This window comes from Hyalella azteca, unplaced genomic scaffold (genome assembly GCF_000764305.2).
Source record: "Hyalella azteca isolate HAZT.00-mixed unplaced genomic scaffold, Hazt_2.0.2 contig14311, whole genome shotgun sequence".
Classification (NCBI taxonomy): domain Eukaryota; kingdom Metazoa; phylum Arthropoda; class Malacostraca; order Amphipoda; family Hyalellidae; genus Hyalella; species Hyalella azteca.
In genome coordinates, this window is record NW_025944201.1 from 141,010 (window position 1) to 160,639 (window position 19,630).

General features: G+C 37.8%; 1 protein-coding gene across 1 annotated transcript; it reads left to right on the top strand.

The window, feature by feature from the left end:
- The first annotated feature begins 1,991 nt into the window (after nucleotides 1-1,991).
- On the top strand, nucleotides 1,992-17,719 carry LOC108680500 (beta,beta-carotene 15,15'-dioxygenase). The gene is made up of 10 exons (XM_018169329.2): nucleotides 1,992-2,459; nucleotides 3,139-3,532; nucleotides 10,238-10,374; nucleotides 10,579-10,719; nucleotides 11,344-11,469; nucleotides 11,967-12,120; nucleotides 12,746-12,954; nucleotides 13,509-13,766; nucleotides 14,826-15,044; nucleotides 15,850-17,719. The coding sequence occupies exons 2-10, from the start codon at nucleotides 3,457-3,459 to the stop codon at nucleotides 16,117-16,119; spliced, it is 1,590 nt and encodes a 529-aa protein (XP_018024818.1). The 5' UTR covers nucleotides 1,992-2,459; nucleotides 3,139-3,456; the 3' UTR covers nucleotides 16,120-17,719.
- Nucleotides 17,720-19,630: the final 1,911 nt, after the last annotated feature.

Sequence of the window (19,630 nt, forward strand, 5' to 3'; positions counted from 1 at the left end):
ATTTTAGTGAACACGACCGTTTTTGAGTACAATTCAAGACACTACTGGCTGATTTTATTAGCTAATTTTGAAAGGAATTAACGCCGTTGAGTAGAATTCTATTCCGGGATAAATATCTCCATTCTCAGAAGTGGCGGTTCCTTACAAGTGGAGGGCGCCATTAGTGAAAACGAGTGGTGTAACTTTTATCATTCAAACTCAAATTACTCCCATGTTTCTGATGATATTTATCACTGACGATTCTTTTTTTCTTCTCTCAACAGGATATTGGCAGAACATCGACCAGCGAGCAAAGTAGTGTGATGGCATCCTATCTTCTCTGCACCGAGATGTGCCACGAATCGAGGATTTGATAGTGAAAACTGAAGCACCATTTCTGCCCGTTTTCTAGTGCATCACTCATTATACACCGCTGATTCTCAACTCAAGGCTGAATTATTTCTGTGCCACAGAACAAAACTATCATGAATTAAGAAAACAAATATTAGACGCATGTGAAATTCATTTTTCAGCTGTGGCCTCACCTATGCTTAAAATTAACTTCTGGTGGTAATAAAGGTAATGAGTTGGTACGATAATCTCTCAGCTACATTCTGGCGATGCCTATATTTCTAATTTTGAAATACATTGAGCAATACCTAGGAAACTATATTTTATACATAACTATAATATGTTGTTTTGCGTAAAGTTTGTATCAAACGAAATCCGTAAAAAAATTTCCAGGAATTCTCCATCTTGCAATATGCAATCGTGTATCTATTCAGCATTTCAGATAGTACGCATTTTAACGAATACTAATAAAATCAATAATATTTGAATAAGAATTATATACTCATTGTTAAAAAAACGTATGTTATCATTTCAAGTCATGAATTTTACATTATCAAGCTGTCCTATAATGAGTGTTAGATTTTGTAACCCTTTTATACACAATAAGTATTATACACGTCCTATCTATATTGCAAATTTGTATAACTCGTGCAACGTGGTTTTGTCAAGCGGTACCATTTTTTTACTGTTGCGCATGCGCATCAAACAAATACAAGAACACTATGCCAATTACTCTCTGAGAAATCCATCACAGTGCGACGTTACACTTGTTCACTGGGTCAAGCACAAGGGACATTGAAAGACACATGCTCTTCGTGGGAACTACTTGGCATTGGGATGCAAAGTAGTCGTATAAGGGACTTGGCATGTTCAAGGATGTCGTTTAAAGATACACGTGTGATCCCTATATTTGTTATTTTTGCTTTGCTTGGCCGCCCGATTGAAGTCAGTTTCTGGTCAGAATCGCCTTTCCGACTTCATAGTCGCCTGAGAGTATGACAAGGGTTGGCCGAAGCCGAGTCATACCGAGCTTGCAAGCTGCGTAGATCAGGCTTCCTTTCAGGCCCGGCCGAAGCGATACTTAATTAGAGCGGCTGATTTACTTGCTTCTCGAGTTTTAGGCATTGCTTGTTGCTCGGTTGCAACTGCATCAAATTTTTTAATGGCATTTAATTTGGACGTCACTTGATCTTTAATGGTTCCGCGCGGCACATTGTGTCTTGTAAATTCTTGCAGATTGAGTCGTTTTCGTGGCCATTAGGTCAGTTTTTAGTAAACATATTTTCAGCAACACTTGCAGCTATTTTCGAGCTTAAACCATTCCCCTCATATTCTGTGAAGCTGGTTGAGAAACTGGTTTGACTTCGCTGGTTTGCAAGACCCTGAATTCCAAGTATTTCTTAGTTTTTATTATTCTATTATTTGTTGTGTTGAAGTGATTGCGCAATGCGCATGGAACAATTTAAAAGGATGACGACTTATCGCAGGCAAAATTTTACTGGTTTTAGATGTCGAATCTGAGATGGCATTAAAAACAACAAGAACAACAACAACAAAAAAAAAACACTTTTCAGCCTTATTGCTATGTTCCTTGCGATTGTAATGTCTGCCTTTTAATATGATCAGCATTTGTTCCAGGCGCTATTTCATCTCTATAGAAGTTGATATTGTTTATTATTTTCTTTTCAGGTGAAAAATCCTAGATGATTTTTAACTCTTTACGACCCTTCCAAAATTTATGTTATATCTCAGTTTTTCTTGTTTCATCATGGAAGAGAAGTTGACGTTGAACTTGAGAAAATTCCTCGACAAGTTCTTATGACAGAAGCCCTCCAGCAATTACGCGCCACCGTTTGATGACACCGCCTCGGAAGTTCACATTTGTTAGTTTCGAAGCGTTCAGAAACGATGCTGAAGCTATCATAATTTCATCGGCCATTGGAGTTAACTATACCATTACACGAATCCTTTGACAATTTAGGTTTATTTTGTTTAAGTAATCAACAGGAGTCTTGGACAAAAATTTAAATTTTCTGAAGTTTAACGTTATTGCTTGATTTACGTATTACACAAATACAGACACTGCTGAACTAAAGATTAAGGATCAAAAAGGTCTACTTTTATCACAGGTGAGTAATTCTGATTATAGTTTTGTACAGCACAATATGGATATAAGTATCGAAGAGTTCAATTCTGTTTGAGTGTGGGTCGGTGACAATGTACATTGTTCATTATATAATTATTAACTGGGCTAACTGTTTTTTAATTTCAATGATACATGATATATATCATATATGCTTCAGAGTTATACAGTTTTAAATGAGTTTTTGTTGAATTTACACCAGTTCAATAATATCGAGTATTTACTCCGTTCGGAATTACGTGTGGTTTCACTTAAATTCATTTTTCTCGAGTTTATTCACAGTACAGCGTGGATAAGCTTTTAATAATGTTGCGTCTGCTTCCAATTATTAGTTCTTACATAATTTCACTAAACAGAGATACAGAACAAATCCCGACCTAGCCATGAAAGGTCATCCTTCAAACCTCACGGACCTGCATACCCCCTCATTCTCAAGTTAGGCTTTCATCTCATAATTAAAATTCATCTGTAACAAATATATTTCCAAAATAATATCTTATGCAGGGAAATGAGTAATATTCCGTCGAAAAAGTTGAAAAAAGATGAATTTTTCAATCTTTCAAGTTCGCTAATTATAGGAATAAAAAAGAATTTTTTATACGCGCTCGTCGGGTTAGGTTTAGCAGAGCCGATGGTGCGTTTCATTTGTTGTTCCTGACGTGCAGCGGATCTGGTGGTCGCCTGGTAATACCTGACGCGCCTGCCTCGTTGCTTCAGTTTGTCCACGACGCTCCTGACGCAAGGTTCTTTCCTCCCAGTAGCTACGAGAGCCAGCGAAGCTTGTCGACTCGACTGAGAGTTGAAAAGGCTTCAGGCAACGCATTGTCATTCGGATTTGCTTGCAAACACAAGTTATTTTCGTTCAAGATCGCTACTTGATTAGATAAAACTTTCTTGGTTTGCGGAATTTTCGACAGTTTCTTCTTTACCACTCGGTAGATTTCTGGGAAATTACAGAACATTTCGCAAAGCGCGTCGTCAGAATGTCTTCGCCCACGCTGGAGCAGTTCACACTCAACGCCATCGAACATCCTGACCCCATTCCTGTACGGGTTGAAGGTGAGCACATTTACATGGTAATTACGTGGTATATTTTGTGGTGAGTACATTTACTTGGTATTTCCGTGGTAATTTGCATGCCAATAGCTAAATTTTCGACAGGTGGTACAATACACCTGTCGTACAATACTTACATTGGTGTTTCAGAACACTAAGATAACCATTTATGGGAAATAGTTGCTATACCTTAAATTTAAAACAGTTTGTGTTCCTAATGTAATTTTGTACTCTTGTACTCTAATTTTGTACATTTTTGTATAAATTTACATATTGAATTATTTATTCAAATTTCCGGTTGTTCATTCGTGTCTGTCGTGCATAAATTAAACATTAAACTTCAGCTGGAAAAAGTTATATTTATACAATATGCCATCTTTGTCAGCATGGTCCTGGATCATAAATGATTCAGAAATTGGTATGCTTACTAAAACGTGAGCGTTGTCCATCAATTATAGAAGGAAGCACGACTGCTCCACAGAGTTCGCAATCTTGCGTGTTTGGTAGCGTGTCTTTGTGAGTGTGTTTTGTATGTGTATTTGTGTGTGCAATGCCGCGGATAACGAAAAGAGATGTGTTAGGTACACAGGCACTCGCTGTTTCCACATGAGTTTCAATTGTCATTTGTGTCGTTCTTTGTGTTGTTGTCGTGTGTCGTTCTCCATCTTCAAAATGTTTTGCAAGCAAATGATGTTAGTGTTGCAGATAAAGGCAGTAGTGGTGGGTGTTGATATACAGTAGTTGCAGTTCTACTAGTTGGTTCTCTCTCCGGCTTTCATGGAAGCTGTTCTTTTATTGTGCTTCGCGTCAGATTTCACTGAAGTCCCCAGGCTGTCTTAACGGCTCTTCGTTTGAGCAAAATTTTCTAGAAGCTTTGCCATCTTTACACGCTATGAGTCATATAATGAGAATTGCCTGTTCATGTTAATCATGCGCTATTTTACAATTTATTCACCGTATCCATCGCCGAGTATTAGAATAAAGTACTATTATAACTGGTAAAATTTTACGACGTGGTCGTGGTGATGCAGAACAAGTGGTGCAATAAAAGTTAGTCGTGGCGGCGACTGCAACGCGTCGCAGGTAGAGATCCAGATTTTGGTGGTAAGGTTAAGGTATAAAGTTGCATTAAACAACCGCCATTCTTAGTTCAATGAAAAATCCAGTTCTATCTTTGACTGAAAATTTTGTTTTTGGTAAAGATATTTTTCACTCATTTAGTCGTAGTAAACTTGATTCCGTGCCTGTTTTTATTGTGACGAAAAATTTCATACTATGCTTTACTAAAAATTTACGATGTATCGCGATATTGAAAAGTGTAGTAAAATTTTATGTACACACATATAAACATTCTACATAACTCGCTTTCGATTTTTGTTTAGCATGCATGACTTATCTCCTTGAGAGGGAATTCATAAAGGCTGCGTCATACGCTCTGCTCAAGGCTAATATTATTATTATAGTTATTAGCGGTCGCCTAACAACATTTTTCCTGCTCAAGTATATAGGAAGTTTTTATAGTGCCTGCCTCGCTCTTGCACTTGTCAGAGATTTGTTCTTATGATGGGTTTGCACATTTAGGAACAATGAGTTTAATTAATAGAACTTCGATGCCAAATAGTATCAATCTTTCGTATAAACGGGAACTTTCCAACTATATGTTGATAATAAAAAAGTATTTGATTTCTTAATTTGTTAAAAGCAGCATTTACGAATTTCCGAAATCATGCCCATATAATGCATATGTTAAGTAAGGATACAATTCTAAATTTAATATTCAAGAAATATCGAAATTTATTGAGCGACAAAAAATTCGGACTCAAAAGCGTTGCTGTGGACAAAACCTGCTCAATCAGCTTGAATTGCACGCCGTTTTTCCGCAAGCTTTTTATTTGTTTGGATAAAGCTACAAGTCCTCAATGTTTCTAAAAATTACATATTTTAAATTCACTGTAATGGTCGAGCAAATTATTTGCCGTATACATAATTCCAATCAGTCAGGCCTCGATTTATTGTTCGTATGAGTAGATATCTTTTAATTATTTTCTTTTTATGTAAAACTCATTTGGAAAAGCTTTAATAATTATAAGTAATGCACCACCTTAAATCCATTTTACTTGCTACAATGAAATTTGAATGTTTCACTGACCGTTGATTCCAGTTGATGAATTGTCTACTCATTGTCTAGTTTACAATTAATTTTTTCTGTTGATTAAATAACGAGTGCAATATTTTTGAATTTTTTCTTCTAAGCATAAAAAATGTGCGCCTGACCTTTTCCTTGCTTGTAGGACTGCAAGAAAATCTCCTGATCCCATTTCTGCGCATGCGCGTTCGGAAGATTAGCGAACCTTGAAGCTAGGTAGTTTAAGAATATTATTTTCTTTGCTGCCAAGGGTAATTATTTTTAATTATGTAACTTTCCTAATGAGAAAATGGTTAAATACAAATTTTAATATATTCTAGTACAAAATTTCGATGCGTTACTAACCATACACTCCGATTAAAATTGCCAGAATTGAAGATTTTTCCGTGGTAAATGGTTTGTCTTCAAGACTCATTTTTCTTACTACGCATTATCATGCGATAAATGATATTATCTATTATATTGGTAAAGCTGTAGCTAACTTGAAAGCTTATGCTGTGCATCTACTGTATTCCATCTACAAGGCATGTTTTGCGAAACTGACATAATTCGGCGATAGCACCTCATTATAATAATCTAAAACGTTTTCGACATAGTTTAATGCGACCGAAAAACGTTAACATTCAATGAAGTTGTTAAACATGTACCACAGAATTAATTATGTTGCAAAATTCTTGCACTTCCATTCATAATACTTACGCTCAAACGCTGCTTGTCATAAGCTGCTGATCTAGCCATACGTCTTCTTCGCTAGTGGCCCATTAAAACAATTAGGACGCTTCCACCAACCTTAACGGGACTCAAAAGTTCATCAGTGATGTCGTCCCAAATTATCAAATATCCAGGGACCGCCTGATGCAGACGGAAATGCCGTTATTGTTTATTACCTGAGCTGCCTTTTGAAGCAACGCACATGCTGTCAGGGTCAGGCGTTGCTCGCGTTCCATCCGTAAACGCAACAAAATAATGTTAAGCCTCTCATGTCCACACAAGTCTTATTTCAATATATCTTCGAGTTATAGAGGAATTTTTTTCTAGATGTTTCATGGTCGTGATGAAGGGGAGTTAAATTTCTTTCAAATCCAAGAAAAAGAGTAGTTGTTTGTACCTTTTTTATTTATTTATTTTTTTAAACTTTGCTTATGCAGTTTCTGAGATTTTATCAAGAAAAAAAAAACCTTTGTATCACCTATGTGACCCAGAATTTATTTTTATGAAAACTTTTTCATATTCAGAACTTTTGTAAAGTTTTTAAACTATAACCCTAATTTTTACTGCTTGACCAGTAGATGATGATTTACTTGCATCGTAATTTCAATGGATTTGCCTGCTTCTGAAAAAGGACATGTTTCGCTTCATATCGAGTTTATACCCAGTGTGCCAATATCACCGCACAAAATTATGGATGTTCGACTTGATTATGTTTCGCAATTATGGATGTGTTTGCTGCTAAAAACATTAAATAACATCAACAAGTATAAAAATAATAACTCGAAACAACTAGGAGTTTGCTTTCATTGACAAGTGGGCCAAGTTTTACTATGGGAGCCTACGCAGGCTTGTCTCCTGGCTCTCGAAGGTCGCCGGGGTATTCCATGGCCGCGAACGTACGCACCTCCGACGACCTGCTGCGCATGAGATGAGCCGTGACGTCATTGAATTTATAATTGGGTTCAATTCCATGACATGCCTCAATAATTATTTGCAAGAACACTCATAAACGTACTGTAATAATTGTCACTGCTCTAACGTAAAGAAAATTTTATCCTTTATTTAGCTCTTAGTTAAAAAAATTATTTTGTTTCTAAAGACGATAGCTAATAAAATGATGACCGAGGTAATTATACATTTATTTTACGCATTTTTTATTTGTATATATTCTTAAGTGTTTGATCGAATCAAATTAGGTTTCGTGCCTTATGTCACCTGCTGCATTTAGTTGACCTGGAATATGTGAGCATTGCACTTCGAATTTCGGGAATTATTCGTGGACGCTTAGTTTGAAACATCACAGTCCATAAAGTGCTTATGTCTAATATAATAATAAAGCATAGATTAATGAACTCGCATTTGATCAGGTTAAAATCGGCAGCGCCCGCATTTGATCGGGTCCGGGCGCTGCTCTGAACACATCATTAATATAAGACATTGAAGAATCCTCCCTAACATCGCTTGTTTAGCGATAACAATAATTAGGTTACTGAAATAAGGCGGTTGACAGAAAGACCCGCTCTTAACCTCATTAACGAACCCCCGTTGTTAAATTTGAAGATAATTCTATATTTTTAATTTCTTCAAAAAAATTTCATGATATCATCCAATTCCCGTTTTCCAATGCGTAATGACGTTAGAGATAGAATTTCCTAATTTTGCACATAATATTTCAACACAATTTCTTCCATGGATTCGCTTCTGAATAAGAACTAAAAATGTGCAGAGCCATTCTTCAAAAACCAAATAAAAAATAAACAATTCCCTCACTCACTAAAATATATCTTACTTTAAAAAGAATTTATACACATTTTTAACGATGCCTCAAGTTTACTCGCTGCTTACAAGGGCAACCCAGACGCAAGCAGGCGATTTCAGCAGAGTTGCAGTCGATTCTTCTGCTCACGCTCCAATTACGTTGCAAGTGATAGCTAGTTACAACGAGGGCGATTGTTTGTCATTTTTGATTACTGAAATCTTCGTTGGCTTCATTCCCCGATGAGTATTGTAACGAAGCTTACCTCACATTAATCTATTGTCCTGTAAACTGGGAATTCTGATATCGACTGTGATTATCATTTCGTTATTTTTTGTTCGAAGATAATTTGTCATGTTACACTAAATCCATTATATCGGCTTGCAGTCTGAGTGCAGTAAAAAGAAAGATGCTGCTAATGCGTCAGTGTCAGGAAGTTGTGTAGTAAGATTAGCTGCTTGGCTGGTTTTTCGAAAAGTGAGGTTTCGCATTCTTATTGGAACTTAGTTTCACTTTTTTTGCAAATATTGTTTCTGCTTTCTTTTGACTCGCGTGGACTGCGTTGGTTCTGTACTGCAGGCAATACAAGTCGAATTTTTTATCCGTTCTCATAATAATATTCTATCTGATCGAGTTTGCCGTGAAAAAAATATGAACTCCACCTCCTGGTCTCCTGTCTGCAAACCAGTTTCCAAGACAGGAGATCCTGTCCAAACCTGTTTCGTTGTTTCCTCGCGCACTAGGTTTCATATTAAGTGTAACGTTGTTTGAAACTTTGCTGCCCATTGTAGGCATTTAAATGGTCTATTAACTCGTATTTTTTGCTAGGATTGTTAGGATGACAGTTGGATTAAATTTTTTTCATTACGAGCATTTGATGGATTTTGAGGCAGAGGGTTTGGTATGAATTAAAAAAATCGGATATTCAAAATTTTTCTCTAATTGAGCTTCTAGAATGCGTTTGCACTTTGCATTAAATTATAATTGAAACAATTTTTTTAATTAAAAATCATGGAATACGTTCATTTTCGTTGCTTGCAGCATATGTTCGGGATGTTTCTGAGTCAATTGGTTTTAATTTTGAAGGCTTTAAATACTTTAATTCTGAATGTTATTTGGTTGCACGTTTGAAAATTCAAGCAAAGTGGTCAAGCAGTGTGTATGGAACATCAGTCTAGTTCTCTGTAGGATTACATGTTTTAATAATTGATCCAGACGTTTGAGTTTGCCCGGTTGCATTTTATTGAGCCAGCACCCAGATTTTGCTCGGTTGCATTTTATTGAGCCAGCATCCTGATTTTGCCCGGTTGCATTTTATTGAGCCAGCACCCTGATTTTGCCCGGTTGCATTTTATTGAGCCAGCACCCTGATTTAGCTCGGTTGCATTTTATCATGAGGCAGTGCAGGTTTACTCAGGCTACTGCTTCTATAGGCAGTGATGTTCAAACAATGACTTGCTAAATTCTGACGACTTCAACAAACAGCAGCGTCCGAAATTGGAAAAATATAAAAGTTCTGTCTGTTCTGTATATAAATTTTACATTTGAAATTTTTCATCTCTTCATAGAAATTTTCCTGGAACGGCTTCACAAATTAATATATATATTACCTCAGAAAATTGGTTGCATAATTTGTGTATCGAGAGAGCACTCAATTATTGTTTTAAGTTTGCCTTTCGAAATTTATTTTCATGTTACAATTGAGAGTGAGTTCATCGCGCTGCCTTCTTCAGTACAAGGAAATCAAAGAATTGTGACTTTGTTACTTCCAATAATTATCGCTTTCCAAAAATAGTGAGCTGCGTGATTACCTTGGGTTGAACGCAAGCAAAATCGCATTAATGTTTCAAGGAATTTTATTCCGCTATATTAATGCTGAAAAATTTGATCAAAACATAGACACTGGGCGGCATATTCCTATGCACATAAATCATACTTAATAAAATAACGACGAAGAATAAAATAAAGTTGGTCGTTATTAATACAAGAAGCCTCCACGCTCGTTAAATATCCTTTAGTAAATTTTTTCCGGCAAATAAGTTTTGTGTTTCACATCGAAAAAAATTTATTTTACTTAGATTTTTTCTATTTGCAGGCAAAATACCTGAGTGGTTGAAGGGCAGCCTTATCAGGGTGGGTCCAGGCAAGTTTGAGGAAGGCGACTTCAGATTCAACCACTGGCAGGATGGCATGGCAATTATGGTCAAGTTCGTTATCTATCCTAATGGAGAGGTGAGCTCACCACCCTATCCCGAGCTATAAACATATTATCTAACGGAGAAATGCCTCTTGATAACTTAACCTTCAATCTATGGACCCGTTAACCTTTTCCCAATGCCATTCATACCAATGGCCTGATAAAGAGAGTTACCGCAAATAGGCAAAGGGTTAAAAATACAGTAATATACCGATCCAGTAAATCATGTTTTTTTTCAGGTGACGTTCCGGCAGCGCTACCTGCAGTCAGACGCGTTCCGCAAGCTGCGGTCGACCAAGCGGCCGGTGTATACAGAGTTCGGCACGCGGTCCTACCCCGACCCTTCGAAGAACATATTCTCCCGCATGCTCCAGTCTTTCGTGAGTTCATGATGGTAATCCATGGATAAAGGATTTTTATTTAAAAGTTTATCAATATACGTGTATATATGGTTCTCGTGATCAATCAAAACTGGATCAATTTTTTTATTTGAATCATTAAGATAAAAAACTGAATCCTTTCGACCGTCTGTCGTTGGCGCACTATTGGTAGAACAGTTGAACGAAAGCAGTGAAGTAGTTATTGATCAAACGATCGTTGGCGCTTTCTCCTGCATCTTCACCGATCTTACTACCGTGGGCTAACTACCGCGTCCTCAGAGCTCAAACTACACAGATAACCGACGCTAAATTCACATTGTGGGAAATTAATTAATTGTAAGTATCGATGATTTTTTCCTGAACCGTATACATTGGACTCACTCATAGATTGTAACGATGTTCTTATTTTTCTGAAATGGGGTCATCACCATCGTTTAACTTCGCATGAGATGTTACATTCATACGACTTCAAGCTTTCGTAATGTGCTTATTTACGTTGAGACTCACGTCAATTTTGGGCCAGTTATTTAGAAGATAGGTAGGTACGGCATTTGCACTAAGTGTACATTTGCTACAAGTTTCACCGCGCTCGCTTGGCTACTAAAACTTGCGTTATTCTTCCAGGATATGTCATCAGTCACCGACAACGCCAGCAGCAACGTTCTCGTGCTGAACGGCGAGGTTTTCGTGACGTCAGAAACGTTCTTCTTAAGACGCATCGATCCGGCCACTCTAGAGACCAGGGAGAAGGTCAGCCGTGATGTCGCTACGAAAAAACGTAGAAAATTAATTTTTTATCATTCATATCCCAACCTTTTACCTTTAATGTTTTTTTGTCAACCTTTAACCTTTTTGTCTACATTTTTTTTGTCAACCTTTTGACCATCTTCAATTTGTGAATTTTACTTAGTCTTGACTATGTATGTTTTTAACGAACTCCGTTGCAATGTTTGATTGCCAAGGGTTCAACTTCAACATTTTATAAGTGTTCACTATATGGATTGATTGGACGGTAACAATTTCATCGAATTTTGTTCATATCCATTTCGTTGGCATCATTCAAAATAACATTCGAATTCAAACACGACATATATATCTTCGTCAGATCATCACGGATCTGCCAGCTAATTAAGAAAGTAAAGAAAATTGAAAGTGAAAATCGAACTTATGTATAGTGCCAAATGTTTCTCAGCAAATATCTAAGCGGCAAAATTGCTCACAATCGATCAACATTATAAAATTTTCAGATTGATTTGCACAAGTTGACGGGAGTGAACTTCATCTCGTCACACCCCGTGACCGACCACGACGGCACGACCTACAACATCGGCACCTCGTTCTCCACGGGCCCCAAATACGTCGTGGTCAGGGTGCCGCCTCTTGCCGATGGGAAGGGCGCTTGTGAGTCCTCAACATGCATCGTAACATGTGTTTTTAGAAATCTTCTTATATTTATCCTGCGTTATCAGCACAAATATAAATTTAAGAAAGGAATTAATTTATTTTTTAGAATTTCTGATTATTTATCTTGCATTATTAGCACAAATACAAATTTAAGGAAAGAAATAAATTTAATTTTTTATAAATCTTCTGAAATTTATCCTGCGTTATTAGCACAAATACAAATTTAAGGTAAAAATTCTAAGAACCTAGGGTCGAAACAAGAAGGAGAGATTTTGGGAACGAAATTGCTAGAACCAAGGTTACATATATTGTTTCAATGCTATATGATGATAGTTTGGAAGGATCAAATTGAATATTTATGAGTTTTGGATCAATTGAAAATTATTGCTAGTATTTGGCTTCTACTTGTGCAGATTTGACTTCGTACATGTATGTATGTATGCTTAGATTTTTTGCAAGTTTGCTTATGAGCGACCAGGGTCTCATATGTGACCAAAATAGTCCATCACAAGACAACTTGAATTCCAATTGAAATTATTTAATAAGCTGTTCATAATTAGATCGTTTATCATGTGATTGCTTCCATTGCGATTGCTGTAAAATATACTTACTCCGCCCGCAGGCTCTGACCCGTGGAGTGACGCCCGTGTCCTGACAACCATCTCGTCTAGCTGGAAGGCCTCGATGAGTTACGTGCACAGTTTCTCGGTGAGCGACCGCTACCTCGTCTTCGTGGAGCAGCCTTACCTCATCAGCATACTTAAGCTCGCCACCAGTCAAGCTAAAGGACGCTCCCTTGCCCAGTGTATCGACTGGCATCCTCAAGAACGTGTCAGTGAGATATTACTTAAGTAAATTCTTATATGAATAGTTTACTGGAATTTCGGGTAAACCGATAATTGAAAAGCAATGAAACAAAAAAGTATTAGGATTATAAGTCGTGCTTGATTTTTTTACAAAAATTGTGTTTAACCAGCGATGGAGTAGGTCTCCGAAAGATACATTGAATTTCTTTGCGTTTTCTTTGCTTTCAGATATTACGTAGATTTGGGTTGAATTTCTTATTATTTTTCTTGGCCAATTTAATAAAGTTGTAAAAAACGCCATAATTTGGGCTAAAACGCGTTCACCAGCTCAATCAATTGAATGATATTCCAAAAAGAAAAACAGACTCTAGAAGGTGAACTCAGAATGCTGGGAATTACAGTATGAATCCATATATGAATTTGGAATAGCATAACATTGATAAGCCTGGTGTAAGATTAATTTTTTGTTTCCATTTATATTGAAATTAACCACTCCAAATGATAATTTTTCTTCCGTATTGTGCTTTCTTGTGCTCGAGTCGATCTCACGAAATGAATGAATTTCGCCTTGTCTCACAGATCCGTTTCATCGTCCTCAACAAGCACACAGGCGAGGTTTTGTCAACCAAATATTATACGCAGGAAATATTCTTCGTCCTCCATCACGTCAACTGCTACGAGATAAAGAATCAACTCGTCGTTGACTTGATCGCTTATTCATCACCGGACATTATCAACAATCTCTACCTAGACAATATGAAGACTCAAGGCTACCCGTGCGACGGAGATTTCGCCAGGTTGAGGAGATTTGTGCTGCCTATCGTAAGCGAGATGGAGGTAAGATTACGTTAATTTTATATCGTATGGAAACATCAAGAATCGTGATTGTTATCGTGAATCATCGCAAAAACAGAGACCTGGAAACGTGTTTGCTGTCGTGAATTAAAAAAACTGCGTAATTGATGTTAATTATGGGCAAACACCAGGAAACGTGTTTGCGGTCGTGCATTATAGGAAAAAAAGTCAGAAAACGTAATTGATGTCGTTAATTATTGTCAAACGACAGGTCTCGTGATTGCTGTCGTGAATTATTAGAAAAAAGTCAGAAAACGTAATTGATGTCGTTAATTATTGTCAACAACAGGGACCGTGATTGCTGTCGTGAAATATAGGAAAAAAGTCAGAAAACGTAATTGATGCCGTGAATTATTGGAAGAAACCTCGTAAATGTAATTGATGTCGCTAATTATGAGCAAATACCAGGGATCGTGATTGCTATCGCAAATTCAAGAAAAAAAGACAGAAAACGTAATTGATGTCGTTAATTATGTGCGAACAACTGGGATCGTGATTGCTGTCGTGAATTCTCAGTCGTAAGAATCTATTGCGATGTGATGGTAAAATCACATTAAGGCCAACATCGCTAGCTTGAGATTTTGTTAGACATTTGTTGTGTATCACTAGAGATACAATTGTCTAAAATATCCAAATGATCTCCTTTTTATATCAGGTAGAGGAGAGGAATTTATAGAACTATCGCAGTTAAATCGTAGTTCGATCGAATCGTCTACAACTACAAAGTTATACCTGAAGCAAGGACTACTACACACAGGACATGCATAGCCTATGTCCAGCCTCTGCTAGCAGAGGCGATCGCCTACACTATGAAAATGCTGATGTTGATGCCACTAAAACAACAGCATTTTCATAGTGTAGGCGATCGCCTCTGCTAGCAGAGGCTGGACATAGGCTATGCATGTCCTGTGTGTAGTAGTCCTTGACCTGAAGCATGGAATGTAAAATAAGGACGAGTCACGCATCGATCGATTAATTTTCTAATATAATAACCATGTCCGCAGAATTTATTTTGGAAAACTAATTTTGTTTGCTTTTCAGAACCTGGAGTGCAACAAAGAGCTGGTCGAAGTTCCCGGATGCTCGGCATCAGCCATCAGGACTTACGATAATCAGTTCGGTGACTTCATCAGTCTGGAGTCACAGGTCATCGGCCAGGATGGCATCGACATGCCCATCTTGAACCCTGCCTTCAGGAGTAAACCCTACCGCTACATGTGGGGCTGTGGAGGCTGGGAACAGGGATACTTCAAGGGCGCCGTGAGTGATAATTCCTAATAAAGTGTTGTGCCTCGTGACCTTAAAAGTATTTAATGCAAATTGTTAATTATATGTAAATGGTAAAAAGGGTTCGGTAAGGGTCAAGTCGAAGGCGTCGTAAGTGTTTACGTGAGATCAAATTCAAGGAGCCAAATGCTGGCGATGATTATAGTTGTACATTATTGAGAGGGATGGTAGTTGCTAAAACAACGCACAAAACATATTTTTTAGAACTCTACGAGATGTGTTCTAACAATTATCTGATTGGTACAGCGTTGTGCTAGCCTCTAGGTAGTATTACATATAAAGAAGTAAACGTGAAAAGCCATTTATTCAAGAGGGATCCCCTCGTGATCCCCTCTGAACTGGAGCCGCAAGAGGGATCCCCTCGTGAGCGGCTCCAGTTCAGTGCCTTTAAGTCTCACGAACATTGAACTCGAGTGTAGTTGGCCACCTCTGATGAGCATAACAATAATGATATGCTGTCGATGATAGTACTTTTTAAGTGTTTTGGCCTTTTATTATCGTCCATTTTCGAGTCTGTTCACTTTCGAATCTCTGTTCAATTTTGAGCTTCTCATCATTTTAGAGCTAACTTGAGAAACCAATGAAACATAGGTAGATTATGCTTGAGAGTTCAAGTCCGTAGGTACACTTAAAGAAAAATATATTTCTTTTACCTTTTACCGAAGAATATTCTCATCTTTATTATTTTTCGTTTTTAGACCGCAAGTTCCTACTCCCAGGTGTGTACTCAAAAGTTGAGCCAAAAATTTTCCTCCGACTCATCGGATTTTCCCCGCAGGTTGGGAAGGTGGACGTGGAGACTGGCGAGTGCTGGAAGTGGCACGCGTCAGCCGACACGATATCCACGGAGGCGTTGTTCATCGCGCACCCCGAGGCCCGCGACGAGGACGACGGGGTGCTGATCTTCAACACGGTCAGCACGCACCCCGACGAGCGTAACGCTCTCGTCGTGCTCGATGCCAAGACCATGCAGCCTTTGGCGCGCGCCGAGATCGACCAGCAGCTTGGTGGTTCACTCCATGGAACCTTCCTACCTAATAAGTTCTGAGGAGTTTTGGACCATCGAGTAGTTAACAATTTGATTGCTAGTTTGTTGAATTGTGAATTGATATTTTATAGATGTCTAATTCGGAGTTGAAATGAACTCCAATTTATACGCTAAGTGACTTTGTTTCATTCTTTTAGCGGTTTCGTCGGTCAAGTAGAAGTTTAAAATTGAAGAGCAGCTAAATTATTTTTTAAAGAGTTTTGATTAAACTTGGCAGCTGACAGCATAACTGTGATCTGAGATCCATGATTCATACCTACATGCGGATACAAGAGACTTTGTATTCTTCATATTAAAACAATGTATGCGCTGCATCAAGATATTCTCAACTTATCAATATAACTTTATGGATCGCTATATCGCATTTATGTAACTAGCTTTTTTATGGATCGTTAACTTTTCGAGCGATGTTGTAGCTTTGGAGTAGATATTTTTTTTGCAGTAGACATTGTCATTCAATTTTAAAAACATTTTAATTTTTTCTTTGTTTCCGTTTTGTTATGTGTACATGTTAGTTGTACACCAGCGACGTTCCATACCAGGAAGAAATATTTTTTGTTGAAAGTATTACTGACTTGTCATGGTTTTGCTGACTGCTCCATATAAACGAGAAAATAAGCTCAGGCCGTCCTTTTAAATTGGAGTCCATTGAAGTTATTGCATGGTCACACATGCGTGACCATGATAAAATTAAAAAAAAAAATAAAAATTTCGTGGTTACGCATGGACATGACTACGAAATGTGAAATAGGTGCACGTTACGAGTTCTGCGTGAAACTCACCAGAACTCAAGTCCATATCTAAAACTTAAATAAAAATGTAAGTAAGCACACAATATAGTAATTTAATCAGATTTTTTTATAAGTAACGTAGCGTTCCCTATTAGTTAAATAAAAATGGTTTATTTTTTGTATTTAGTTGAAATCGTCAGTTTAGTTCCAGTTCATGTCAAACGTGGACTAAGTTTTTAACTTCAGCAGAGTGAGACGTTTTCTGTGTTCTGTGATGACGAGGAAAAAATTTCCAAAATATGTAAATTCGTCACATTACTTTATTTTTCAGCAATACCAACTGTTGTTGAGTGATCGACGATTTCATGGAGCAAGTGAAGAATTTGAAACGTACCAGAGGTTATACACCTGTTAACTGTATTAAGTTTTGAATTCGTATTCATGGAACATAGGATTGCTTGACGCGAGGTGAAACTGGACACGCAGTGTAGTGAAGTTCGACGCACATTGAGGTGAAACTTGACAAGCAGTGAGGTGAAACTGGACGCGTAGTGGGGTGAAGCTTGACGTGAAGTGAAACTGGGCGTGCAGTGAAGTGAAGCTTGGCACGCAGTGGAGTGAAACTGGACAGGCAGTGAGTTGAAGCCTGAAATGAAATGAAGCTGCAGGCTGTCGCTGAAGTTTGATGTCTCGTCGCTACGTAGGGCATTTGTAGCGTACCACTTCTGTGCTAGTGAATAATATTTATACCTCGTTAGTTTGCTCTCTCCCCCCACTTATTACACTTATTTAAATAGGTTATACTTTCGAGTTGCACAAATTCTTGCATATTTCCACTGCATTCAAATAATAAACGATGAATGTACCAATCGCTTTTACTTACCCATTTCAAACAATTTTTTTTGGATTAATCTGTTCACGCGAATTTCGTCAACTAAGAGGCAGTCATTTCAACACACTCCACTCTTCCCAGACCTAAATCAATTGTATTGAGACCTAGACCCCGATGAATGCAGAACGTATCTATTCAATTAGATATTTTATCTTTTAATCTTTAATTATTTATTTATCCTAGATTTATTTTACCTTTTCTTTTTATTTGTCTTATATATTTGTTTTCAGGGAGCGTAGCCTATGTCATGAAAGAGTCGTTTCATATCTCACAATGGTAGCGCGTTTAAGAAAATCACTAGTTCAAAAAGACTAGCATTTTAGAAAGTCTCAATATAGTTTGGTTGCCTTAAAACAACTTTGTTAATTTATACGACATGTATATGGAATGTTGCTCTGAAGTGACTATCGAGCGTAAATAGCGAAGCAGGTATTAGAAATTTCAGTTGTGTTTCTTACGCTTAGGACTTTCCAACACTCCGTCTACCGAGGGTAGAGGCGATCGCTAAATGGGCTACTGATTAGAAAGTTGCCGCGACCATGTCACCCTGGATAAAAACTTCGAAATAAGCGAAAAACTCTCGAGCTTCTCGAGAGACTAAAGGAGAGAGCGAGTCGACGGCGTTCAGCGAGTGAGTGAAAGAGAAATGTTCAGTAATTATAATGGTAATTTACATTTGATAGGGACTGAACAAACTGATTTGTAGAAATTAATAATACCATTTTTGAAGGCCATGAACTCAGCATCACACAAGAGCAAGTTGAACTGGCACGGCTCGTGAGGAGGTATGTGATAAGTTGTTGCTGCAAGTGACACGTTACCCCCTGTCGTGCTGGTAATCCCGGTGTATATGTTGGTAAATCTGGTAGGCCCCGGTCAAACTTGGGGCTTGTTCAGGAGGGGTTTAACTTCATTTTGAGCAACGAGTGCGGGAAAAAGCTTGGTAGCATAAATTATTAAATGGTGAAAGTCTTTGAAATAAACGACGACGAGATCTGCTATTTGTAGGAATAGTTTATAACTTCGAATCTAAGAGACATAGCTTCAAACAGGCAAAATGTTTCCAACAAATGTTCAATTCCACATGAACAGCCAGCAATACACGAAATAAGATGTAATAAAATGGGTTTGCTTCTTTTAGTGCAAAAAATATCTGAGCTTCCAGCAAGTTACCGGAAAGTTCTAATCAAATTTCATGTACCATATATGGCTTTATATGTGAGTGGCTCCAGTCCGGAGGGAAACTTTTGCCAGGATAAGTCCAGCCGCGACTCAAGTGTCATTGATAGAATGAGCTAGGATTCAGTCGCGTGAAAGCCCATTGGAAATTCATGCTAACCAATTTCAATGTAGTGAAGGATCATTAAGTAAATGATCTGCTATTTTGGGTTCCTGTAGGCGAACGTAGAGCAGAACTATAATCAGCTCGGGAGTTTCAAGGAATTGGAAGGAGGTCGCCAAAATAGACCTCTACTATAAACCTGCATGGACGCCGTCATCTTGCTTTCACCCAGGACAACCACGTGTAAAATAAGCTATTCAATTAACCGCTTACGAAATTGCCCCATTATCTATATCAAGGACCAAATGTTTGTCCCAAATATAGGACCTAGTGACGAGTTGCGCATTCTTCATAAGAAATATTATAAGAGCGACAGGGTTCATACCAAGAGAAAACAACAGACGGTGCAAGAGCATGGCGAGCCATGCCGACCGATGCCTGAGTCCGGACGGTGCGATTAAAGACTGTTTGTCAATTTATTATTTGATTAAATCTTAATTTAAGCTTCTGTTACGAATACATCTTGCTTGTGTAAAAGTATTACATTCTCCATATGTTAACAAATCATTACTAACGAATTATGAACTGATGAATAGATGAATAGAT